We start from the raw sequence: 20,258 nt of genomic DNA on the forward strand, positions 1-20,258 counted from the left end.
AAGCTGGAGACATTTATTGTGAGAATTTAAATTTTTCCAAACTTATTTTGAGAATTCTTATTTGAAAAAAGACTTATTAATTTTAAATATTCTACGAGAGTTGCTCTTTATCTCATGTGAAAAATTGAATAAAATGAACTTGAATTTTTTTTTTCCGAAATAAGCTTTAAGAAAATTTTAAGTTTCAAAATAACCGTTTTCGTGTTCGAGCCTAAGGTTTATGTTTGTTCGATGTTACCAACAAGGCAATAACGAACAAGAGAAAAAAAATTTACCAAAACTTTGTTCACTGTTACTTACAATGAACAAATGAAAGACAATATTATAATTTTTATAAGGACAAAAAATAACCAATCCCTCTTGTATGAGACCGTCTCATCGTGAGACGACTCCATACTAAGACCCATTATGCTAAAAATTTTTATTATTGGGCTATTTAACCCAAGTATGAGACACGTCTCACGGTGAGACCGTCCCATACAAGAATTTGTGTATAGTTTGTTTGTTATTACTAGTTATGGGGCCGCGTGCTATGCACATGGTCCCCCAAGTTAGAGTATCGAATTTATAAATGCTATTTTATATATTTCTATTAACAATAATACAAATGAAAATACTCAATCTCAATTTTGTAGTACGAAGAGAGTATGATAAAATCTTATTAGCTGAATTGTCTTGCATTTGTTGATATGTGGTTGAATTGAGTTGAGCAATGTCACTGAAAATGCCAAATATGAGATTACAGCGACACACACGAACGAACAAATTGACCATATACAACAAAAAAACATATACGACGCAAGTTGCTCCCAGCAAGAAGATCTTAGTCTTACAACATTCAAATGCTATTCGACATTTATTTTAAAATTATTGACCAACAAAATTGTATGCAATCAAATTTTCACTTGAATCAAACATGTGCAAGACATTACCATTAATCAAAGCGTTTAAAGAACAAGAAATGTACAAAGATTAAAATTTAACAACAGCTAATCGATTAAAGAAGATGAACCTTGCATTGCATGGGAATTCCTCAAAAAGACTAGAGTGGCAAATGATAGAAATTTATTAGTAACAAGTATGAACAAGGGGTAATCAATATCTCTACCCCTTGAATCCCTTCCCTAACCGACTCTTTTGGCTTCTTTACCAAGCTACTCTCTAATCTTGCTTCTAATGTTGATGAGCTTGTGAAGATAATGGTGCATACAGTCAATTAAGAAGCCAATAAATATAGTGAATCCTGTAAAGAAAAACAATGTTCATCAAATTGCCGAATTTCAAAAATGCTAGAAATCAGAATGTCAAAATCGTAAGATATAACAATCAGAAATTGAATGTGAGTTCTGGTGAGCATTGTGAACAAATGAAAATGGCCAAACTTTCACGGCCAACCAAAAGAATACAACAAACTGAAATTCATAGAAAAAACTTACAAGATCAGACCCAATGTATACTCCAAGGTTCCAAAACAAAGGGGTATCTTTGAGTAACGAAAAGAGAATACATAATAATAGTACCAACGTAATCTCGTACTCATAGATAAGTGGCATATACCAGGTAGATCAGAAAACAAAGATTGCGACAAATTTCACTCACTGCCAACTAGGAATAAATACTTATGAACTATGGTTGATCAACATAAAGTCATTTCTACACGAGACTTAATGAATAACAAACTAATTGGATTGTTAAACAATAAACTAAACTTACGCAAATTGTCGAATAGGGTTGAAACAATGAGAACAGAGAGGATGGGCAGAGCGTGCAATCAAGCGATTCTACACAGTATTCTGTAACGTTGCAGCAGCACAACTCTCTTATAAACAGCCTAAGTCATCGTCAAACAACGCAATCCATTATCGACCAAGCCATCCGTTCAGCCAATGTATCCCTGTAGTCTAAGAAATCCCAACAGACAATAATTCACAAAGGTACTTGCAGAAACAAGCTGAAACTAATTTAAACAGAAAAGCTATATTTTCTAACAATTGTTATAGCTAATAATATAACCACAACATATATTGCAAGTGTCGATAAATATATACTTGATGTCATATATACATAGAAACTTAAACACCACGACAGGAACAAACGTTGTGACGACAAAATCCTATCATTTTGCTTTACTCTCCAAAGTATGGGGTTGCATACAGTTTTAAACTAAACAACAAACCAAATCATACTAAACTACAATTTAGGGGTTATATCCGATTTGCGATTAAAAAAAGAAAGCAGTTCGATTTTTAAATCTTGGTTTGTGATATGGTTCAATATTTTAAATTTGGCATTTTTTTAATATTTGATTCTAAACCGCAATTATAAATGTTTGTAACCTTATTTAATTTGTACCAAAGTATCTAAGCCAAAAATGTTCCAAGATTGGTTGGAGAATCAGTATTTAGGTTTGAAAATTAGTTTTGCTAATATTTGTATGTATCTAAATGGTACGATAATGAAAAAGTAAAAAATAGTAAAACCACCAAATGAAATTGTTTTAAAATAGTTTGGTCCAGTTTTAGGCGTTGAGAGGTTTGTTGTAATTTGGAAAAAAAAATTTAACTACAATTTCTGCCTGGTTTGTTTAACGTATCAAGTTGCACAGTGTTCACTCATATCTGTAACATTACACAAGAATAACTATTAAAGAGCATACCTGATGCATTGGACTGATAATAGCCATCTCCTTGAAAAGTAAGCTTTGATAACTCAGTACATTAAATTTCAAATAACTAAGTCTCAATGAATGGTGCAATGAGAGTGGAGTTAACACCTGTGAGTAGATTCTCCGAGTAGCTTCTAACTGAGACATCTCTGTATCCAATTTGTTGACCATCTCCAGACCGGTGTACCAACAAATTGCACAAATCTAGTCGATAAAGTAGCAATACATCAATAGATATGCTTGGCAACAACTAATAGAGCAATGCACTTATCTTTAGACTCATCGTCATACCTATATATCTAGTATATCCCACTTATAGAAGTTATGATCACGATTTGGGGAGGGTGAATGATGCCACATGTAACAAGCATTTCTTTTAAACGTTGCAAATTAAAGCTTCACCTAGTACTGAGCTCAAAACTTGGTGGAACATTGCTTCCAGAAATATGTATACCATGCTCTTTATGCAAAACTGCATCATAAAAGGCATAGATCCATTCTAGTAAAGTACAATATTGAAAAAAATTTAAAACCAAGGTTCAGGATTTCAAGATCAACAGTGGCACAGTAATGTCCAAAGCAGCACATTCAGGAGATAACTACATAAGATAATTTTTAAAAATAGTCATAGGCATACTTATAAGAATTTGGAAAGCAAAGATGAGACAAAAAAGACCTCTTATTGCCGGGATACTTCTTTCTTTCCAGAATGTTTCTCGTTTTCCTCATTATTCTGTTCAGTTTCATTAACTGAATTGACACTTTTTTGAAGACGCTAAACCCCTCCACTGATCTTAAAATCAATTGGTAAAAAACAATCTAATTTAGCACATACAATTCTCAATCCTATACCAAAAAATATTTGACCTTGAAAAAAATCTGACCTTCAGAAAAGCCTTTTTGTTTTCTCTTCCTAATAGACTTTTTCCCGACTTTTGCTTCAGTCACTGTGATGTTAACAAAACTCGAATTTACTATGACTCTTCATTTAATTTCTTTACCTAGGTAAAAAAAAGAGTAAATCAACAATAAAATGATCAAAACTAAAACCTAGCACAATTAACGAAGCACATAACATAGAGGATCATGATGTACACACAATTCTATAACCCTTGATCAAAGTCCTTGAACATCAAATTTAAGTGTTAAGCATTATTATATAATTAAGATTGGTTCCCATAATCTTTAAACACATCGTTGATATTTGTTTCATTTAAGATTAATAATAGTAAAAAGATTGGTAAGTCATCTTAGCATATCTTTTACATTTGTGAGTTCCAACATCATCTTTTGCAAGAGAAGTAGTATCGATTTGTGCAAGCTAGTAGCAATATGCACAAGTTGACTACGCTACCCTAAGAAGTTTTCAATCCTAAACAAAATTCCATCAGCCTAAATTACAATCATATTCTATTAGCATTAAAAACTTATACAAAAATATATTTATCAGTCCTCCAAAACCTCGGGGTTACCTTATTTTAGAACCCTGAGTCCCAAAATGAAATTTCCAAAAACACTTAGAGATCCTTCCCTGACGCACCAAAAACACCATTACACCAACGATTGGATTACCAAACACAAAAGCTAATTTCAAAAATTTAAGCAATCCAAAATGTACTGTAATGTATGAATTTTAAAGTATCCATCTTCTCACATGCCAAACACTTTAAGTTTCATCCACCAACAACTCTTAAAGAACAATCAGCTAGATGTAGAAATAATAATATATGCTTTCTTTCTACATAAAATCTATTAGTTTGATTATCCAGCATTGACTACTAAATGTCGGAGAATTCTCTTTTAAACTAAAACTTTTAAGTATTTGCAATCTCCATTAAAATTGATGTTGACCTTAAGACATTAAATTATGAACTCAACTCACCCACGGTTATCATCATATAATCTACATAAACTGAATATCACAGAAGAATCCACACCACAACATGCAAAAAAATTTGTCTCTTTAATACTTAATGCTATAAGTTTACATTCAGGAAAAAAATTATTAGGAGCAAAAAGGAATACATCCTTGATTTGAAGTGTTCAAACAACCCTATGTAAGGTATGCACAAACACACAGGAGCTACTTTAAACATAACCATAAGCTAAATGTATTGCTGAACAAGAAAAATAGTGTAAGCATACCTGTATTAAGTGCGATTGAAAATGTAATCAAGAGTTTCCCTGTTATTTTTAGAAAGTAAAAACATTAGTCATTTGGAATGATGATTTTAATGAAATTCGAAGAAAATGATATAAATATGGATTATGGATATAGAAACCAATTGCCAAGAACCCACTTCAATCATTCATCAATTAAGATCCAATAGCAAACTTTTCCCAAAATCAACCCAATACAGAAACCAAGTAATTGCAAAAATTGAAACCCTAAAAAGCTCCCAAATTGAAAATGAAAATTAGGGTTTACTTGGGCATTATTTTGGGAAAAAAAATCCCAAAATTTATGAACCCTAAAAAGTGATTGCTTGAGCTTTCCAGCGAAGTAGCTCAAATTTGGTATCGAATTCCAATAGACTTTGTGGAGGCACCGCCATTTCAGGCTCGTCAGTCACTACAACATTTCTCACAACTCCTTCCTCCCAATATTTCTTCATTTCTCATGCCCAAATTATGTGATTCCTTAATATTATTTTTATACACAACTCTAATTAATCTAATTGAAGTCCCAATTTTGAATTTTCCCATCTCCAAAGAAGTAAAAATACGATGAATACCTCAATCAAATCTATCCTGATAAACCCACAAGTTACAAAAAGGAACAAAACAGAAAATACACAAGTTCACAATTAATCAAAAATTTGCAAACCGCAATATTAAACCCAAAATAGAAAAATAACACAAATATATCAACAATTAGAATCTAAACCCTAGAAAATCAAAACCTTAATTTATCACTTAAAACAACCACAATCAAACCCAGAATTGACAAAAGAAAAACTAAGAAACCATTAAAAAGAAAAAATAACCTTCATCTGCGTCTTCATCACCGCCGAGAAACAGTCTTGGGTACGCTGAAGTGGAAAACAAATGTTCATGATGAACAATATTCCTTTGTTGCAACTATTCTATATTTAGAGGATGAACAACCAACAAGCATTGCTCTTTTTTAACTAATTTTTTTCCTTTTAAAAGTTAAAACAGCCAATAAAGTCGTCATAATTTTTTTTATTTTGTTCAATGTTCAAATAAAAAAATTTATTTTGAAAATTAAAATTTTTTTAGTTGAAAATTGTTTTGGAAAACAATCTCATTATTTTCAAATTTCCATCTTATGTCCTGAAGTTTAAACAGGGCTTTGGTATTAAAAGCCCAAATGACAAAAGCCCACACCAAACCATTTTTCGGGCCCTTCCACTATTGGCCACAGTCTCTTTCAGTCTATCATCAAATACAAAACAGCAAGAAACGAACCCTCTCTTTCTCGCACACCATTATCGTCTTCCTCTCCTCTCCCTCTGCAACAACCCCATATCTGGGTTGTTTCTTCTTCCTAAATCCCCCGCCCCCCATTAAAATCCCCATAAACCCTTAAAAATCAAATTTGAAAACCCTAAAAATGAGTTCAACACTTCCTCTTTCTTCATCCATATCCCCACTTCTTATCTGGAATTCCACAAACCCAAATCCAATCCCTTCTTTTCTTCCCCCCAAATTTATCAATTTACCAGTCGTTTCCTCCTTAAAACGACGTCATTTTCGGGTTTCTAAGCTCAGATGCTCCACTAATCCAATATCTCAACCCTCACCCTCACCCACACCCGCACCCGCACAGGAGATCACAACCACTTCATCTAGTACTTGCAGCAATAGTTCTGATATATTTGGGCCTACAAGAGAATTATCTGGTATACAATCACTGGTTGACGGGTTGTCACCTCCAGTGAGAATAGCAACCTCTGTACTTCTAGTTGTGGCTGCTTCAGCTGCTGGGTATTGTTTGGGTTCTCGATTTGGGGGTACCAGGAATATGGCCATTGGTGGCGCTGTTGCAGTTGGTGTTGTTGGTGGTGTTGCTGCTTACGGGTTGAATTCTTGTGTACCTGAGGTTGCTGCTACCCGTTTGCATAATTTTGTTGCTGAATGTGATGACCCTCTTAATTTGAACAAGGAGGATGTTATTGCTATTGCTAATCGGTATATCTTATTGTATTTGGTTGTTTTTGCTTACAATTATTGTTGGGAGGAGTATTGAAGTGATGTGTTTGAATTTGTGCTTTTCAGGTATGGTGTTAGTAAACAAGATGAGGCTTTTACTGCTGAGCTTTGTGATTTGTACCTTAGGTGAGTGTAATTTGACTTAATGAGTTATTTTAGAATGCTATTATGGTTTGTTTCTTGTTAATTTTTGACATATTGTGGTGGCTGGTGGGCATGTTTCATAGTATTACTTTATAATCTTTTGTGCCTCTTAGTTTGCTACATAGTGGAACCAGTGTGAGAGCTTTTCGTACGAATGTAGCAAAATAAGAGGGATGTATGACTATGGTTTAAGTTTTTATTGTATTACTGCCCATTCGTCCTAATTTAATTGTTGTGCCCCTCCAATATGGTGTGGAGGTAGTTGACATGGAGAAGAAGAGAAAGAGAAAAGGGGGAGATAAAGAGTAAGGATCACTTCTCAAAGTATATTTCCATTGAGATTGCTCCGTTGACATGAAAATATGTAAGAGCTTTTTGTGGTTCAAGAAGCAAATCCTTAATGATGGGCATATACTTTAGAAAGTATTGAACGCAAAGAGGATATATCAATGTTGGATGGAGCACACACTACTATGATAATAATTCTAATATAGGATTTTGGGATTTAGTTAAAAGTTGTCTAATTTTCTATATAATGGTATTGGATTTAGTGTTGATGTTTAATAATACCTTTACTGTGAGGGAGATGAGCTGGGGGGAGGCTACTGATAGGAGTTAGTTTTGTTGATTTTGTGAAATCTTTGAATGTTATGAGTTAGGAGTTGACAGTGGCACACTTATTCTTGGACGTGAACTAGAACATACTCTAGTTAGCTATATTTTTGGACCATAAATGTAATGAAATAAGTGGGAGATTACTAAAAGGAAAAAATAGCAAATTGTGAGGCACAGAGGAACTACTTGATAGTTCATACTCCATACCACAATCCAGAAATAAATTAAGCATATCTTGATGTTGTCTTTAGTAATTGTTGTTCCAAGGGGGCCGTTGAGTCATTGCCTGATGTTCTTTTCAATTCTTTGTATAGATTCATTTCTTCGGTACTTCCGTCTGGAAATGAAAATCTTAAGGGTGATGAAGTTGAAACAATCATTAAATTCAAAAATGGACTTGGAATTGATGACCCTGATGCGGCAAACATGCATATAGAGGTATTGTGGTGTTAGAATTTCAACTTCTATCACAATTTGTTTTGTCAATATATATTTCTACTTTTATGGCAGTTAGTATTGTCAATATTGAATTTTGTATTTTTGGCTGTAGCTTGCCCGTCGTATTTTCAGACAAAGGCTTGAAACCGGAGATCGTGATGGTGACATTGAACAGCGTCGGGTGAGATTCTTGTATTTATGTGATTATTATCATGCAATCCAAAGTTTGTTGGGTGATTGTAATGGAGATTTGTAGCTTGACCAATTTTGGTGAGTTTCAGCGCAGGCATTTCAGAAGCTAATTTATGTTTCAACTCGTGTTTTTGGGGAGGCATCAGCATTTCTTCTACCCTGGAAGCGTGTATTTAAAGTAACTGATTCTCAGGTAGGTAACTGTCAGTACGTCGATTTCTAGTTCTACGGTTTGATTTTGATTGACATTCTTCCTTCCATTATGAGTTTAGAACCCCTATAACCGATTCCTGCCTAGCAATCTGATGTTTAAAAAATGCTATAATTTTATACGTATACCTCTAGATTCATCATGTATCCTACAAGTACCTTCTTAATAAACTCATATCACCAGTGTTTCGGTGTTTGTATACCACATTCAAATTTGACCAAATACTTTGGAAGGGAGGAAATTCAAGTATATATTGAGGATTTATATTGTGGTGTCTCTTTGTTAGGTTGAAGTTGCTGTTCGTGACAGTGCTCAAAGATTGTATGCTGAGAGGCTGAAACCAATAGGCAGAGGTTAGTATCCACTTGCAGTGCATTGTTCTGGTGAAAGTTTATGATTTATGTTTTTCATAAGGTGATTAACCGTGTCACAAACTCATTTATTTAAATGATATCAGTGTTGGTAAGGAAGCACTTATGGGGTTTTCGGTTTTTGATGTGTGGGATCGGAATTAAAATTTGGGATGATAGAGATTAAGGGGTTGGAATAAGATGGTGAAATTATTTGTTGGGATTTGGTCTAAGAGTCTCCATCCCATGTTTGCATTTAGTTGGAATAAAATAGGGACTAACTAATATGTCACTAATTTACACGTAATATACTCACAAAAGTTAGGGAGTACATACGCGACCTATTATACTAACTCAGTAATAATTCTTGGGATTGTAGAGTTTTAATCCCCATATGACCACTCATACCCAAGACTCAGTTCCATCTTTTGCTCACAAGCATGGACACAAACTTAAGTTTAAAATGTAATATGCACTCCCACATACCAAATGCTGTGCTATGTTAAACTATTCGATTATAAAAAATTTTAAATTTGTTTGCTTACTTACCTAATGTTTGTGTTTGGGATATAGTTAATTATAATTACATTATGTCTTATCCCTTGTTTGTTGGTGCATTGTATTATTTTTTCATGTTCAGATTTGGATACAAAGCAGCTTATTGAGTTGAGAGAAACTCAAATTTCAGTTCAGCTCTCCGACGAGGTATTTTCTTTGTGACATTGAATGGTATCTTATATTGGAAATAAGTAATAGTTTTTTTTTATTTTGAACTAAATTTATGTCTTACAGTTGGCCGAGGAGATGTTTAAAGAGCATACAAGAAATCTAGTAGAAGAATGCATTTCAAGAGCTGTTGAGATTCTAAAATCACGGACGAGAGCACGGTATGTTAAATGGCTTATGCAGTAATGTTCCACTTAAGCAACTGGAAGACAGTTTTTTTTGCTTTTGCATTGAGAAAAATATATTTTTCTTTGAAAAGCTTTATATCTTGTGCTTTGCTTGGTTTAGTTTTAGGGCATGAGGTTTGGATTATCTGTCCTTTTATGCTCATTTCTCTCACATATATATATGTATGACAGGGGTACTATTGATGTTGTGCTAGAGCTTGATAAAATTCTTGCTTTTAACGATGTGCTTCTCTCACTAAAAAACCATCCAGATGCTCATAAATTTGCCCGTGGAATTGCACCAATTTCCTTAGTAGGTAATATTACTATCTTGCTACTAGTTGTCATTGACTTTACATGAGCGGGCATCCGGGACTTGAATTTCACATTCATAGTTCAATATATTTTGTATCATTTCAGGAGGTGAGTATGATAGTGACAGGAGGATTGATGACTTGAAGCTCCTTTTTAGAGCGTATGTTACAGATGCTCTATCTAATGGCCGCATGGAGGACAACAAGGTGAAAAGATTTCTCCTTTAACCGATTCATGTTATCATTATCTGCTTAGTTTGTGATTCACTATTACTCCATTGGACATAGTATTGTGGTCAGCTCTGGTCTGTGTCTTGAGGACATATTTAGGAATTTATAATTTTGCTTCCACCTAATTGGGGAATTAGAGCACCTTGTAATGCATCTTGGACCCAGGTTTATGGGATTACTCAATTCATTTATTTTAGGGTAATGGAAGGATATGTTTGACTTTTCGATCCTCTTTTTTATTTTTTTTTGCTCCCGCTTTCTCTCAAATATGGGGATAGGTGAAATTGATAGGTACCTAGACTTTTCACTAACTTTGTTTTTTTAACTTGTTTTTTAGTGTTCTACAAAGATGTTGTTGATATTATGTATTCCTGAATCTTCCATACACTGAATCACTGTTGACGTGTTCTAATTAAAGATTAGTCTCCCATTTTTCATAGCCCATACTAATTAATGTTTCTATAAATTCTAATTTTATTTGTAGCTTGCTGCATTGAACAAGTTGAAGAACATATTTGGCCTAGGAAAACGTGAGGCAGAAGGTATAATGATGGATGTTACTTCGAAGGCGTATCGCAAGCTACTATCTCAGGCGTTTTCTAGTGGTGCTCTGGATGCTGCAGATAGCAAAGCAAATTACCTTCAGAATTTGTGTGACCAGCTGCATTTCGACCCTGAGAAAGCAAGTGAGATCCATGAAGGTACTGCTCCCTCCTACTTCTTGATTGTTTATGGTCAGGAGCTCTTGACTTAAGAGGGGATTTTTTGGCCTTTCTATAGTGTATCCTCAATCCTCATGGTATTAATATTGTGGCCTTACAATACTTTACCCTCATGGAGCAAGGCTTTGCTTGCACAAGCCTAAGGAGGAACCTTTTAGATCTTAAGCTAGATAAAATTTTACACCTCTTTTTGGTGAAGGGTAGAAGCTGATTTTCATCTATGATTCCCTCATATATTTTAGATATTTCACAGTAACTAAAACGGTGCTGCTTTTAATTGTTTTGGTACTTGATCGGTAGCATTTTCAGTCTTTTACTGTATTAATCAAGTGTTTTTAGACATTGTCATAAGCTGGATCATCTTTTGTATTTCATACATTTATGATACTCTTTATTTAATCTATAGCTCACCCATTGTTTTTTTTCTTCTTATTTTTAACTTGTTTTCTCTTATAGAAATATATCGACAGAAGCTTCAGCAATGTTTAGCTGATGGGGAGTTGAGTGAGGAGGATGTTAAAGCTTTGCTTCGTGTACGAGTTATGCTCTGTGTTCCTCAAAAGGTTGTTGAAGCAGCACATGCTGAAATTTGTGGAAGTTTGTTTGAGAAGGTATGCATTTGAACTTTTAATCTTCCCTCCCTTCTTGGATCTCATTCTTTTTCTCATCTTCCTCAATGATCATTTGCTAAAAATACGTTATATCTCTGTTTGTTTATGAAAAAATTGTACGTTCTGCTGAATATCTAGCTTATAGAGCCAAGAAATTTTCGTGTTGGCCAACTATATTTATGATTTCCGTTGAATTTCTTTCCTACCTTGCTGTTTCCTCTCTTTTGCGTAGTAAATCAGTTGACCTGTTACCTATTGCTAATTAGATGCTTAATGAGAGCTGCTATTGTCTCTGCTTTAATTTTTGCTGTTGTGGAATTTAGCAATTTATAACAAAAAAGCTAGAGGTGTTCATTTGGGTCATCGGGTCTATGTCTGGTTAGGTGTTTCTGGTCAGTTAAATATCGGGTCTTATGTCTACATTGATTTTTACATTATTTTAAATTCTTTTTGAAGTCGGGTCAAGTCGGATTCGGTTCCAAGGTCGGGTCGGGTCTGTTTTGAACACCTCTAAAAAAGCTCGTATTTCCTACTGCTTTTGTGTGAGTGCTCTTATGTTTAATGTGTCCTCCTGCCTCGTGGCGGTCGCATTGAGCTGATACATAATGGTATTTTTTTTATTTCAGGTTGTAAAGGATGCTATTGCTTCCGGTGTTGATGGTTATGATGCAGAAGTAAAAGCATCTGTAAGGAAAGCAGCACAAGGCTTACGTTTGACTAGGGAAGCTGCTATGTCAATTGCTGGCAAAGCGGTGAGTGTCGACTTTGTTTGATATTTTTATCAATTATTTTTTTTCTTCTGTGAAAGATATTCTCCATAAATAACTTTATCCTCGAAATTTCCAAGATTTGATTTTTGAATGCAGATGAGACTTCATTCTGTGATCCCAACCACATTCAACTTCTGCTGATAGATCCCAGTACTGAATTGGTCACTAATGGATCATTCCTTACGTCTTGCAGGTCCGTCGAATATTTATGAACTTTATCAAACAAGCAAGGGCAGCAGGGAGTCGCACTGAGTCTGCAAAAATTCTCAAAAAGATGATTGCTTTTAACACCTTAGTGGTCACAGAATTAGTTGCAGACATCAAAGGGGAATCAACTGATGCTCCAACAGACGAGGAACCTGCAAAAGAGCAAGAGAAGCAGATCGAAGATGAGGAAGAATGGGAGTCGCTCCAGACATTACGGAAGTCACGACCTACTAAGGAACTCGAGGCGAAAATCGGGAAACCAGGGCAGACTGAAATTACCGTCAAAGATGACCTTTCAGACAGGGAGAGGGCTGACCTGTACAAGACATACTTAATGTACTGCATAACAGGGGAAGTGACCAAGATACCGTTCGGTGCACAAATCACCACAAAAAAGGACAATACAGAGTATCTCTATTTGAATCAGCTTGGCGATATACTCGGTCTTTCACGTAAAGAGATTGTGGAGGTTCATAGAAGTTTGGCCGAGCAAGCTTTTAGACAGCAGGCCGAGGTCATTTTGGCCGATGGACAGTTAACTAAAGCAAGGATGGAGCAGCTCGATGAGGTACAGAAGCAAGTTGGGCTGCCTGCAGAATATGCTCAAAAGGTTAGAGAGAACATTATAAATTCAAAGATGGCTGCTGCCATTGAAACTGCTATTGGCCAGGGAAGGCTCAGCATAAAACAAATCAGAGAACTCAAGGATGCGGGTGTGAATATCGACACCATGATTGCGGAGACCCTTCGGGAGAATCTCTTCAAGAAGACAGTTGATGAGATATTTTCTTCCGGTACCGGAGAGTTTGATGAGGAGGAAGTCTACGAAAAAATTCCCGCAGATGTGAAAATTAACCCGCAGAAGGCTAAAGCAGTTGTCCATGAACTTGCTCGAAGCAGATTAACGAACTCATTGGTTCAAGCTGTGGCTTTATTGAGGCAGAAAAACTGTACTGGGGTGGTAAGCTTCTGATAGCTGTAAAATATCTTTAAGTTTCATTTACGGCCCGTTTGGTTATCGGTAATAAATGGTGGTAATGGGAATGATTTTTAGTCTAAATTTTTGTGAAATGTACCATCCCATGGTAATGAAAAGTTGATTATCAAAATGTTTTTTATTCACAATATTTCAATACCGTCTAATACCACCTCTCCACATGGTAAAGCAATCGAATGAATTTTGCGAAGAAAATAAGATGATTGAAGCAATACAAGCAAGACCATTAAAATTGTCATGAGATTTTTCCATCAAATTTCGCTAACTTTTCATTACCATTCCCACTATTTAATACCGAATACTAAACGGGCTGTTAGATTTTTTCCATTTGACACTGATTTCTTTTGTAGCCGACTTCAATCTTTTGGGATTAAGGCTATGACATTATTGTTGTAAGACTGATTTCTTTTGCTTCATTTTTGCAGATATCCACCCTGAATGATCTGCTAGCCTGTGATAAGGCTGTGACTTCCGAGCCGTTGTCATGGGAAGTGCCCGAGGAACTAGCAGATCTGTTTGCCATATACGTAAAGAGCGACGCAGCACCTGAGAAGGTCTCACGTCTACAGTACCTGCTGGGGATCAGCGACTCCATGGCTGCTGCTCTAAAGGAGAGGGCAGACACTGTACCCGTTACTGGTTCTGAAGTCGACGATTTTGTATTTTAGAGAAGAAAAGTTGAGCTATAGTCTAGTGCAGTGGATATTGTGTTAGTGAATACTCAAATAGGTTTATCTATCAAGAAGATAATTTATTTCTGCTGATTTTGCATTTCGAGTACGACAAAAGATTTAAATGAGATAGATGCCTGAGTTTGTATCTCGTCTTTCCTATGTTCGGGAGACACCTTTATAATTTTTTTTGTATGGTAAATAAATTTTGCTATTGAAGGTTTTCCATGTGGTTATTGAAAGTTTTGTTTTTGCAAGTCTCCAAGATCTTTTGGTATTCCTACTTGGGAAGTACATTATAGGAGCTCTTCATCACCTTGCTTTGGCTAGACTAGGGCAGATTCTCCCATCCTCCATGAATATAAAGTTGATCTCATTTTCATTATAGTCCGTCTTTTTTATTTTAAACAATTTTTATACACAAGTTGTGAGAGATGGTTTTTCCAAGAGACGCATTAAATATATGGGCAAAATAGCCCAATTAATACAAATTAAAGAGAAAATGTGAATGTGGGCTTTTTATTTTAAGGTCATCTCTTTGAGAGACAGTCTCTCACAAGAGTAGTTGTTTTTGTATTAGCTTATGATCTTACATTCTTTTTTAATCTCATCTACAAATCCGTTCTTTTTAAAAACACATAATCCGTTCTTTTTAAAAACACATAAAATATTTCGTCTTTTGCATGAGTTTATTTTGCTTTTTTTTTTTTTCCAATTCTTTCTTAGCCTGAGTTGAGCCCTCCTTGAACGTTGTTTTACAAAGCATGAAGGAGCAATTGGCTCACCAAATGGAACTTGCTATCCCTTATGACCGAGTCCACCAACATATTTTCAAACATGCATTATAGACAGCTGTTAACTTCATTTTACTTCAAATAAACCATACAAAATGAAACCTAATTCAATTATTGTACAAACAACCAGCTTCAGATAGTTTCCCCATATACTCTTTCAAATCGTCTAGTTTTCATCCTTAATCTCGTCTATATCTAGTTCGCAAAGTCTTATAGAAAAAGTATAAATACCTAATTAACAAAGAATTCATGAGCCGTTTGATTATTGATATTGAATCGTGGCAGGGAATGAGTTTTTGTTTTAGCATTTGTAAAATGTATTATGCCATTTCCATGCGTCAAAGTCATATTTTTCTTCATAATTTTCCATTACCACTTAATATTATCTTTTCTAGTATCAATGAATGAAAATAAATTTAGTGAAAGAACTTGCTTAACTCCCCATGAAAATGCATGAAATATCTTAATTCAATTATAATATTAAATTTTTATAAATAAACCAAATGGATATTACACTTGGATATATTCACTTAGAATTTTTTTATTATATATCCACGTGTTTTTTTTTTATATTTATTATGAAGAATATCTTAGTCAATATTAATGCAAACAAATATTTGATGATGTATTGAATATTTACGTTTTCACCCTTCAAAATTTTGACAGGCAAAAAAATAAATTTGATGTTAATACGTGTATGAATGACTAAAGTAAAACAAGATTAAACATAATTCATGAACTTTGTCAAGTAAATTTTCCAACTAGATTACATTAAAATTCATTATAATTCATACTATTTAATACCTATAACTAAACGGATATCAGGAGCACTGAAAAGCTCCTATAAAGCAAAAGCGTTATCCAGAGAAGGTTCTGAAGTTTGGGGAGGTTGCAAACAGGAGCTCTGAACTTCTGACCTTTCTGTAACAATTGACTAAGCTCACCATATTCCCCACTAAAACAATGTTCACACTTACAATCCTCCACTTTTCTTACATACATCAATGAAATTATCCACTAAACCATATTAATAAGTGCTTAATCTAACCTTAATGTCAAACATTTAGCATGTTATCCACTAAACCAGATTATTTAGTGCGGGAGCAGGTCTGCTCTAGGCTTTTGCCAATTTCCCTGTTGAAATCTGCATTTTTGACCAAAATAGAAAGCTGTGAGTTAGTTATAACGTAATAGTAATCCTATATAAAGCAAGCTGACATTTGTTGATCTGATAAAAAGAGAAACAAGCTTGTATACATTCCTCTTTTAGACTGTTATTATGGGTGTTAATCTACTGAAGCTAAGAATTTTATTGGTATTGTTTCTTTTAGGAACAACTTACGCACAGCTTTCGGCCGATTATTATGCAAAGACATGTCCAAGAGCTCTCTCGACAATCCGAGCTGCCGTGCATAAAACTGTAGCTGCAGAGAAGCGTATGGGGGCATCATTGCTCCGACTCCACTTCCATGACTGCTTTGTCAATGTACGTTTTTTCCTTAATATGTCTTAAAGAAGCTGCAAGTTAGTGTGGTAGTGGTTGATTTCTGATACCTTTTGTTTTTGTTTTTGCAGGGGTGTGATGCATCCGTTCTTTTAAACGACACCACAACATTTACTGGAGAGCAGACTGCAGGCGCGAATGCAGGATCTCTGAGGGGATTTACCGTAGTGGATGATATTAAATCTCAAGTCGAGAATGTTTGTCCTGGTGTTGTTTCTTGTGCTGATATTCTTGCGGTGGCTGCAAGGGATTCCGTTGTTCTGGTAAGTTGAGCTATTACAGAGATTTTTCCATCTTTAATCAACTGAGGTTAAAAAATTCTAAGCGTAATTCGTTTTTGTTTCTTCAGTTGGGTGGCCCTTTTTGGCAAGTGCAGCTGGGTAGGAGAGATTCTACTACAGCTAGTTTAAGCACCGCGAATTCTGACATTCCATCCCCAAACGCCGACCTTAGTGGCCTTCTATCTTCCTTCTCAAACAAAGGACTCACTGAAAAAGAAATGGTGGTTCTATCAGGTAAGTAGAATACCTGACCTTTTTGTTGGAAATACTTCACATGTGAGACAATGAACCTCATGTGGTTTTGGGAAACAATGAACCTCGCCAAGTGTATGTGCAGGTCAACTCTCTTGACCCCTGGGTTTGTGGGCCATGGTGAGATTATATGACGAATTCTCACGGCCTAATACTTTTGCCTTACTATTAGTAACCATCAGCTATTTGATAGAGGAGAACTAAGATTGTGTTTGCTATGCAGGAGCACATACAATTGGGCAAGCGAGATGTGTAGTATTCCGCACCAGAGTTTACAACGAGAGCAACATCGATGCATCATTTGTAGGTTCCTTGAAATCCAACTGCCCAAGTAACGGAGGCGACAACAATCTCAGCCCACTCGACTCTACCACCCCTACTGTCTTTGATAATGGGTATTTCAAAGACCTGGTAAACAACAAAGGTCTGATGCACTCCGATCAGCAGCTTTTCAATGGCGGATCTACTGATTCTCAGGTCACATCTTACAGCAAAGATTACTCATCCTTCCGTTCAGACTTTGCAAGCGCTATGGTGAAAATGGGCAACCTGAGTCCCCTCACCGGAACAAACGGAGAAATCAGAACCAGTTGCTGGAAAACAAACTAATCCATAGACGTAATATATACGGTCCCTTGCTATCTTCCACTCTTAGGATCAAGTTATAAGACATCCAGGTGGAGGATTTATAAACTATATTCCATGTTTTGTTTCAGTAGTTTGGGATCTTGTAGGCACTAACCAAAGCCTTCTGATCCTTGTCTTCCCTTTGCAAGATATTGCCAAAATGTTAAAAATTAATATTATTGAATAATATACATGCCTATCCACAATTGTATTGTATCTTTTGAGCCAATGTAGACTTGAAGTTTAATCTTTACTGCTAATACTGTAGTCTTTGTTACTTGACTCGGGTATTGACGTCGGATACCGGTACGTGTCTAAGTGTCGGATACGTCTAAATATTCAGTTTTACACCCAAAATGAAGTGTCTAAGTGTCATACCAATGTCCGAGCATCAAGGATCGGACACAGATACGTAATGCAAAATAAGGAGTCCGAGTAACAGACTGTAGTTGTAGGCTTGGACTATTTAATTGATATCAACATGTCAATACTCCAATGTCCAAAGACTCCAATCAAGGAGAAATTAGAGTTCGGATTTACACAATCTTACCCTAGTAACAACAAAGAGATTGTTCTTGATTGCAAGCATCATTTGCAACTTCACATACATAAAAAGCGCAAATGTTTTATTAAGGCATTTTACTAAAAAAATCATCTGCCACGTTTAATAATCTTTATCAATTAGTAAAAAATCTCAAGAGCTTAGTAAGAATTGAGCTAATTAACCAAAAGGATACAATTTCAGAAAGTTCAAACTGTATATGTGACATTTTTTTATCACTAGAAACTGTAGGAGTTAGAAGACGGATAAAGAACTGGACTAAATAAGTAATTCAATTAGCTCCAAATGCACCAACCTGAATCAGAGTGTAGTAGCCCCACTAAATTAACATTTTCTCTTACACCATAAAATGATAAATGGTCCGGCTAATCATTTCAATTGCAGTAAGCATTTTCTTTCTTCCACATACTTAGATACCTGATGCATCCCTTATTTCCCATTGTCTGTTATTTTGACACTCCTACTCAGCCCTTGTGTTGCGTGTCTGATCCTCTGATCTCCAATAGCTTCCGAGCGACACACGCGAGTTTAAGTAACATAGTTGGGCACCCATAGTCCACAGGTTGGATTTCTTTGTGTCAATTGATTGGTTGTCTCACAGCACTCAGCAGTACATTGTACACCAGTGAAAAATTCACAGCAAACTAGAACCAAGAGGTAATCAGCTAAGTTTTAATGGCACAAGGTGCCCTTAAGTACCTTTGGGTATGAGATGCATCCCAAAACCCAGAAAAGAAAGTGTCCAACACTCCAAACTAAATCAGAAAACAAAAAGAAGAGAAATGAAGAAGAATTGAAAAAAAAACATTCTTGGCGGGTGCCAACTAGAAATGAGCTCCTTCTGCGACTAAGTCTAAAATGAGCTGTAAGGCACTCGACTTAGAGACTATGAACCTCGTCTAACCCTATCAAGATGCCTAATCCATAGCCCGCCCAAGTGCTCGTCTTAGACACACAATGGCGAGCTTTTAAACTAAGGTGATCAGTGAAGTCATTACCTCCTTTCTTCTACTCCCTCAATCTCTAAATAAGTCATCACATCATTCGAAACTTTCATAACTACAGATATCTCAAACTCTTTCCATTACTTGATATAAGAAGGGGAGTATGAAGACACACAATCATATAGAACAGAAATATTAAAGGTTTTTGCCAGCAAAACGTTATAGCTTGGTTTCAACAAAACTAAACAAACAAAAATTCATACTAGTATTAAACAGGAACTCAAGCCAAATTGGGCACACAACTATGTGTAAACAACCATATAGGACAGATAAAAAACAGTCATCATTCATAAATCGTTGTAGCACAAATGAGATGATGGCTCTAAATACAGGAGACTAGATCAGTTGCATATGATCAGACACACTATTTTTAAAAATATGCTTATCAATATACTCCATATAACACCAGTAACATTAAAAAAATATATAAAAGAAAATAAAAAAATAATAATAAAAAAAAACTTACAAAATCAGGATATACAAAAAAATTTGCATCAATTACAGAAAGAATGAAATGAAATTCGTTTCAGTTTTGATGAATATTGCGGATAGCAGTAGTGATACTTTTACAATCGTATTCCATAACTTTTATCCAATTCTCAAAATCCCCAATTTCCTGTAAACAAATTCATACACAATTAAATACTACTATTTTTAGCAAAAGAAAAAAAGATTGCGACCAACAAATTAACTGACCTTGATGGCAGTGTTGAGTGAGTGAGATGCAGTCAGCCATTGCTGAGTTTGTTTGTGAAACCGATTAATTGTCGTAGTTAAAGATCGAATTTCCATTTCAATCTGTTTTTGATATAGAAAAGATTCTTGAACTCCGCCATTAACAGCATCTACCAGTAATACCGACACTCGATTCCCCGCTCTAATGGCTTCTTTTTTGGATTTCTCTGTAATTTAAATTCCAATTGTAACAAAGGCAAAATTCGATTGTAAATCAGAAATTGGAGAAATAGTAGGAAAAGAGCGATTAAAACCAGTTTGATGGCGGAGGGAGGCCGCGGTGATGTGGTGT

At 35.4% G+C, this 20,258-nt stretch overlaps 3 protein-coding genes and 1 long non-coding RNA gene across 12 annotated transcripts in view; 2 read left to right on the plus strand and 2 right to left on the minus strand.

Moving 5' to 3' along the window:
• Window positions 1-215: 215 nt before the first annotated feature.
• LOC130827580 (uncharacterized) lies at window positions 216-5,942 on the minus strand. Of its 9 annotated transcripts, none has more exons than XR_009047227.1 (7): window positions 5,653-5,942; window positions 4,811-4,849; window positions 3,550-3,666; window positions 3,342-3,453; window positions 2,957-3,137; window positions 1,714-2,869; window positions 217-1,243 (listed from the first exon to the last, which is right to left on the minus strand). It is a non-coding gene; the product is annotated as an uncharacterized LOC130827580 (long non-coding RNA). The 9 variants fall into 9 exon arrangements; XR_009047224.1 differs by having other exon boundaries at window positions 218-1,243; window positions 3,342-3,458; window positions 3,550-3,612; XR_009047228.1 differs by having other exon boundaries at window positions 216-1,243; window positions 1,714-2,686; window positions 2,774-2,869; window positions 2,957-3,666.
• Window positions 5,943-6,042: 100 nt separating this feature from the next.
• Window positions 6,043-14,449, plus strand: LOC130827576 (protein TIC110, chloroplastic). Its single transcript, XM_057693331.1, has 15 exons — window positions 6,043-6,820; window positions 6,908-6,967; window positions 7,915-8,038; window positions 8,151-8,219; window positions 8,325-8,423; window positions 8,728-8,794; window positions 9,432-9,496; window positions 9,584-9,678; window positions 9,877-10,001; window positions 10,105-10,205; window positions 10,714-10,930; window positions 11,408-11,562; window positions 12,189-12,314; window positions 12,526-13,500; window positions 13,962-14,449. Exons 1-15 carry the CDS (start codon window positions 6,243-6,245, stop codon window positions 14,202-14,204), a joined length of 3,099 nt encoding a protein of 1,032 aa, XP_057549314.1. The 5' UTR covers window positions 6,043-6,242; the 3' UTR covers window positions 14,205-14,449.
• A 1,350-nt stretch (window positions 14,450-15,799) lies between these two features.
• Window positions 15,800-17,918, plus strand: LOC130827577 (cationic peroxidase 1-like). Its single transcript, XM_057693332.1, has 4 exons — window positions 15,800-16,487; window positions 16,577-16,768; window positions 16,855-17,020; window positions 17,262-17,918. Exons 1-4 carry the CDS (start codon window positions 16,281-16,283, stop codon window positions 17,645-17,647), a joined length of 951 nt encoding a protein of 316 aa, XP_057549315.1. The 5' UTR covers window positions 15,800-16,280; the 3' UTR covers window positions 17,648-17,918.
• Window positions 17,885-20,258, minus strand: part of LOC130827578 (biogenesis of lysosome-related organelles complex 1 subunit 1) — a 2,537-nt gene continuing 163 nt past the window's right edge. The window contains exons 1-3 of the mRNA XM_057693333.1: window positions 20,221-20,258; window positions 19,928-20,133; window positions 17,885-19,847 (exon numbers count right to left, since the gene is read on the minus strand). The exon at window positions 20,221-20,258 is cut by the window's right edge and continues 163 nt beyond it. Coding sequence (XP_057549316.1) covers window positions 19,758-19,847; window positions 19,928-20,133; window positions 20,221-20,258 — 334 coding nt within the window. The 3' untranslated portion in view covers window positions 17,885-19,757. The remainder of the gene's footprint in view (window positions 19,848-19,927; window positions 20,134-20,220) is intronic.

This window comes from Amaranthus tricolor, chromosome 11, assembly GCF_026212465.1.
Source record: "Amaranthus tricolor cultivar Red isolate AtriRed21 chromosome 11, ASM2621246v1, whole genome shotgun sequence".
Classification (NCBI taxonomy): domain Eukaryota; kingdom Viridiplantae; phylum Streptophyta; class Magnoliopsida; order Caryophyllales; family Amaranthaceae; genus Amaranthus; species Amaranthus tricolor.

What these genes read in the sequence shown, in the direction of transcription:
- LOC130827576 (XM_057693331.1), top strand. Translation starts at nt 6,243, where the DNA reads ATGAGTTCAACACTTCCTCTTTCTTCATCCATATCCCCACTTCTTATC. An exon ending in GTGACATTGAACAGCGTCGG is followed by an intron (nt 8,220 to 8,324) that starts GTGAGATTCTTG and finishes GTTTCAGCGCAG; the next exon opens with GCATTTCAGAAGCTAATTTA. An exon ending in TGCACCAATTTCCTTAGTAG is followed by an intron (nt 10,002 to 10,104) that starts GTAATATTACTA and finishes GTATCATTTCAG; the next exon opens with GAGGTGAGTATGATAGTGAC.
- LOC130827577 (XM_057693332.1), top strand. Translation starts at nt 16,281, where the DNA reads ATGGGTGTTAATCTACTGAAGCTAAGAATTTTATTGGTATTGTTTCTT. An exon ending in CAAGGGATTCCGTTGTTCTG is followed by an intron (nt 16,769 to 16,854) that starts GTAAGTTGAGCT and finishes TTGTTTCTTCAG; the next exon opens with TTGGGTGGCCCTTTTTGGCA. An exon ending in AGAAATGGTGGTTCTATCAG is followed by an intron (nt 17,021 to 17,261) that starts GTAAGTAGAATA and finishes TTTGCTATGCAG; the next exon opens with GAGCACATACAATTGGGCAA.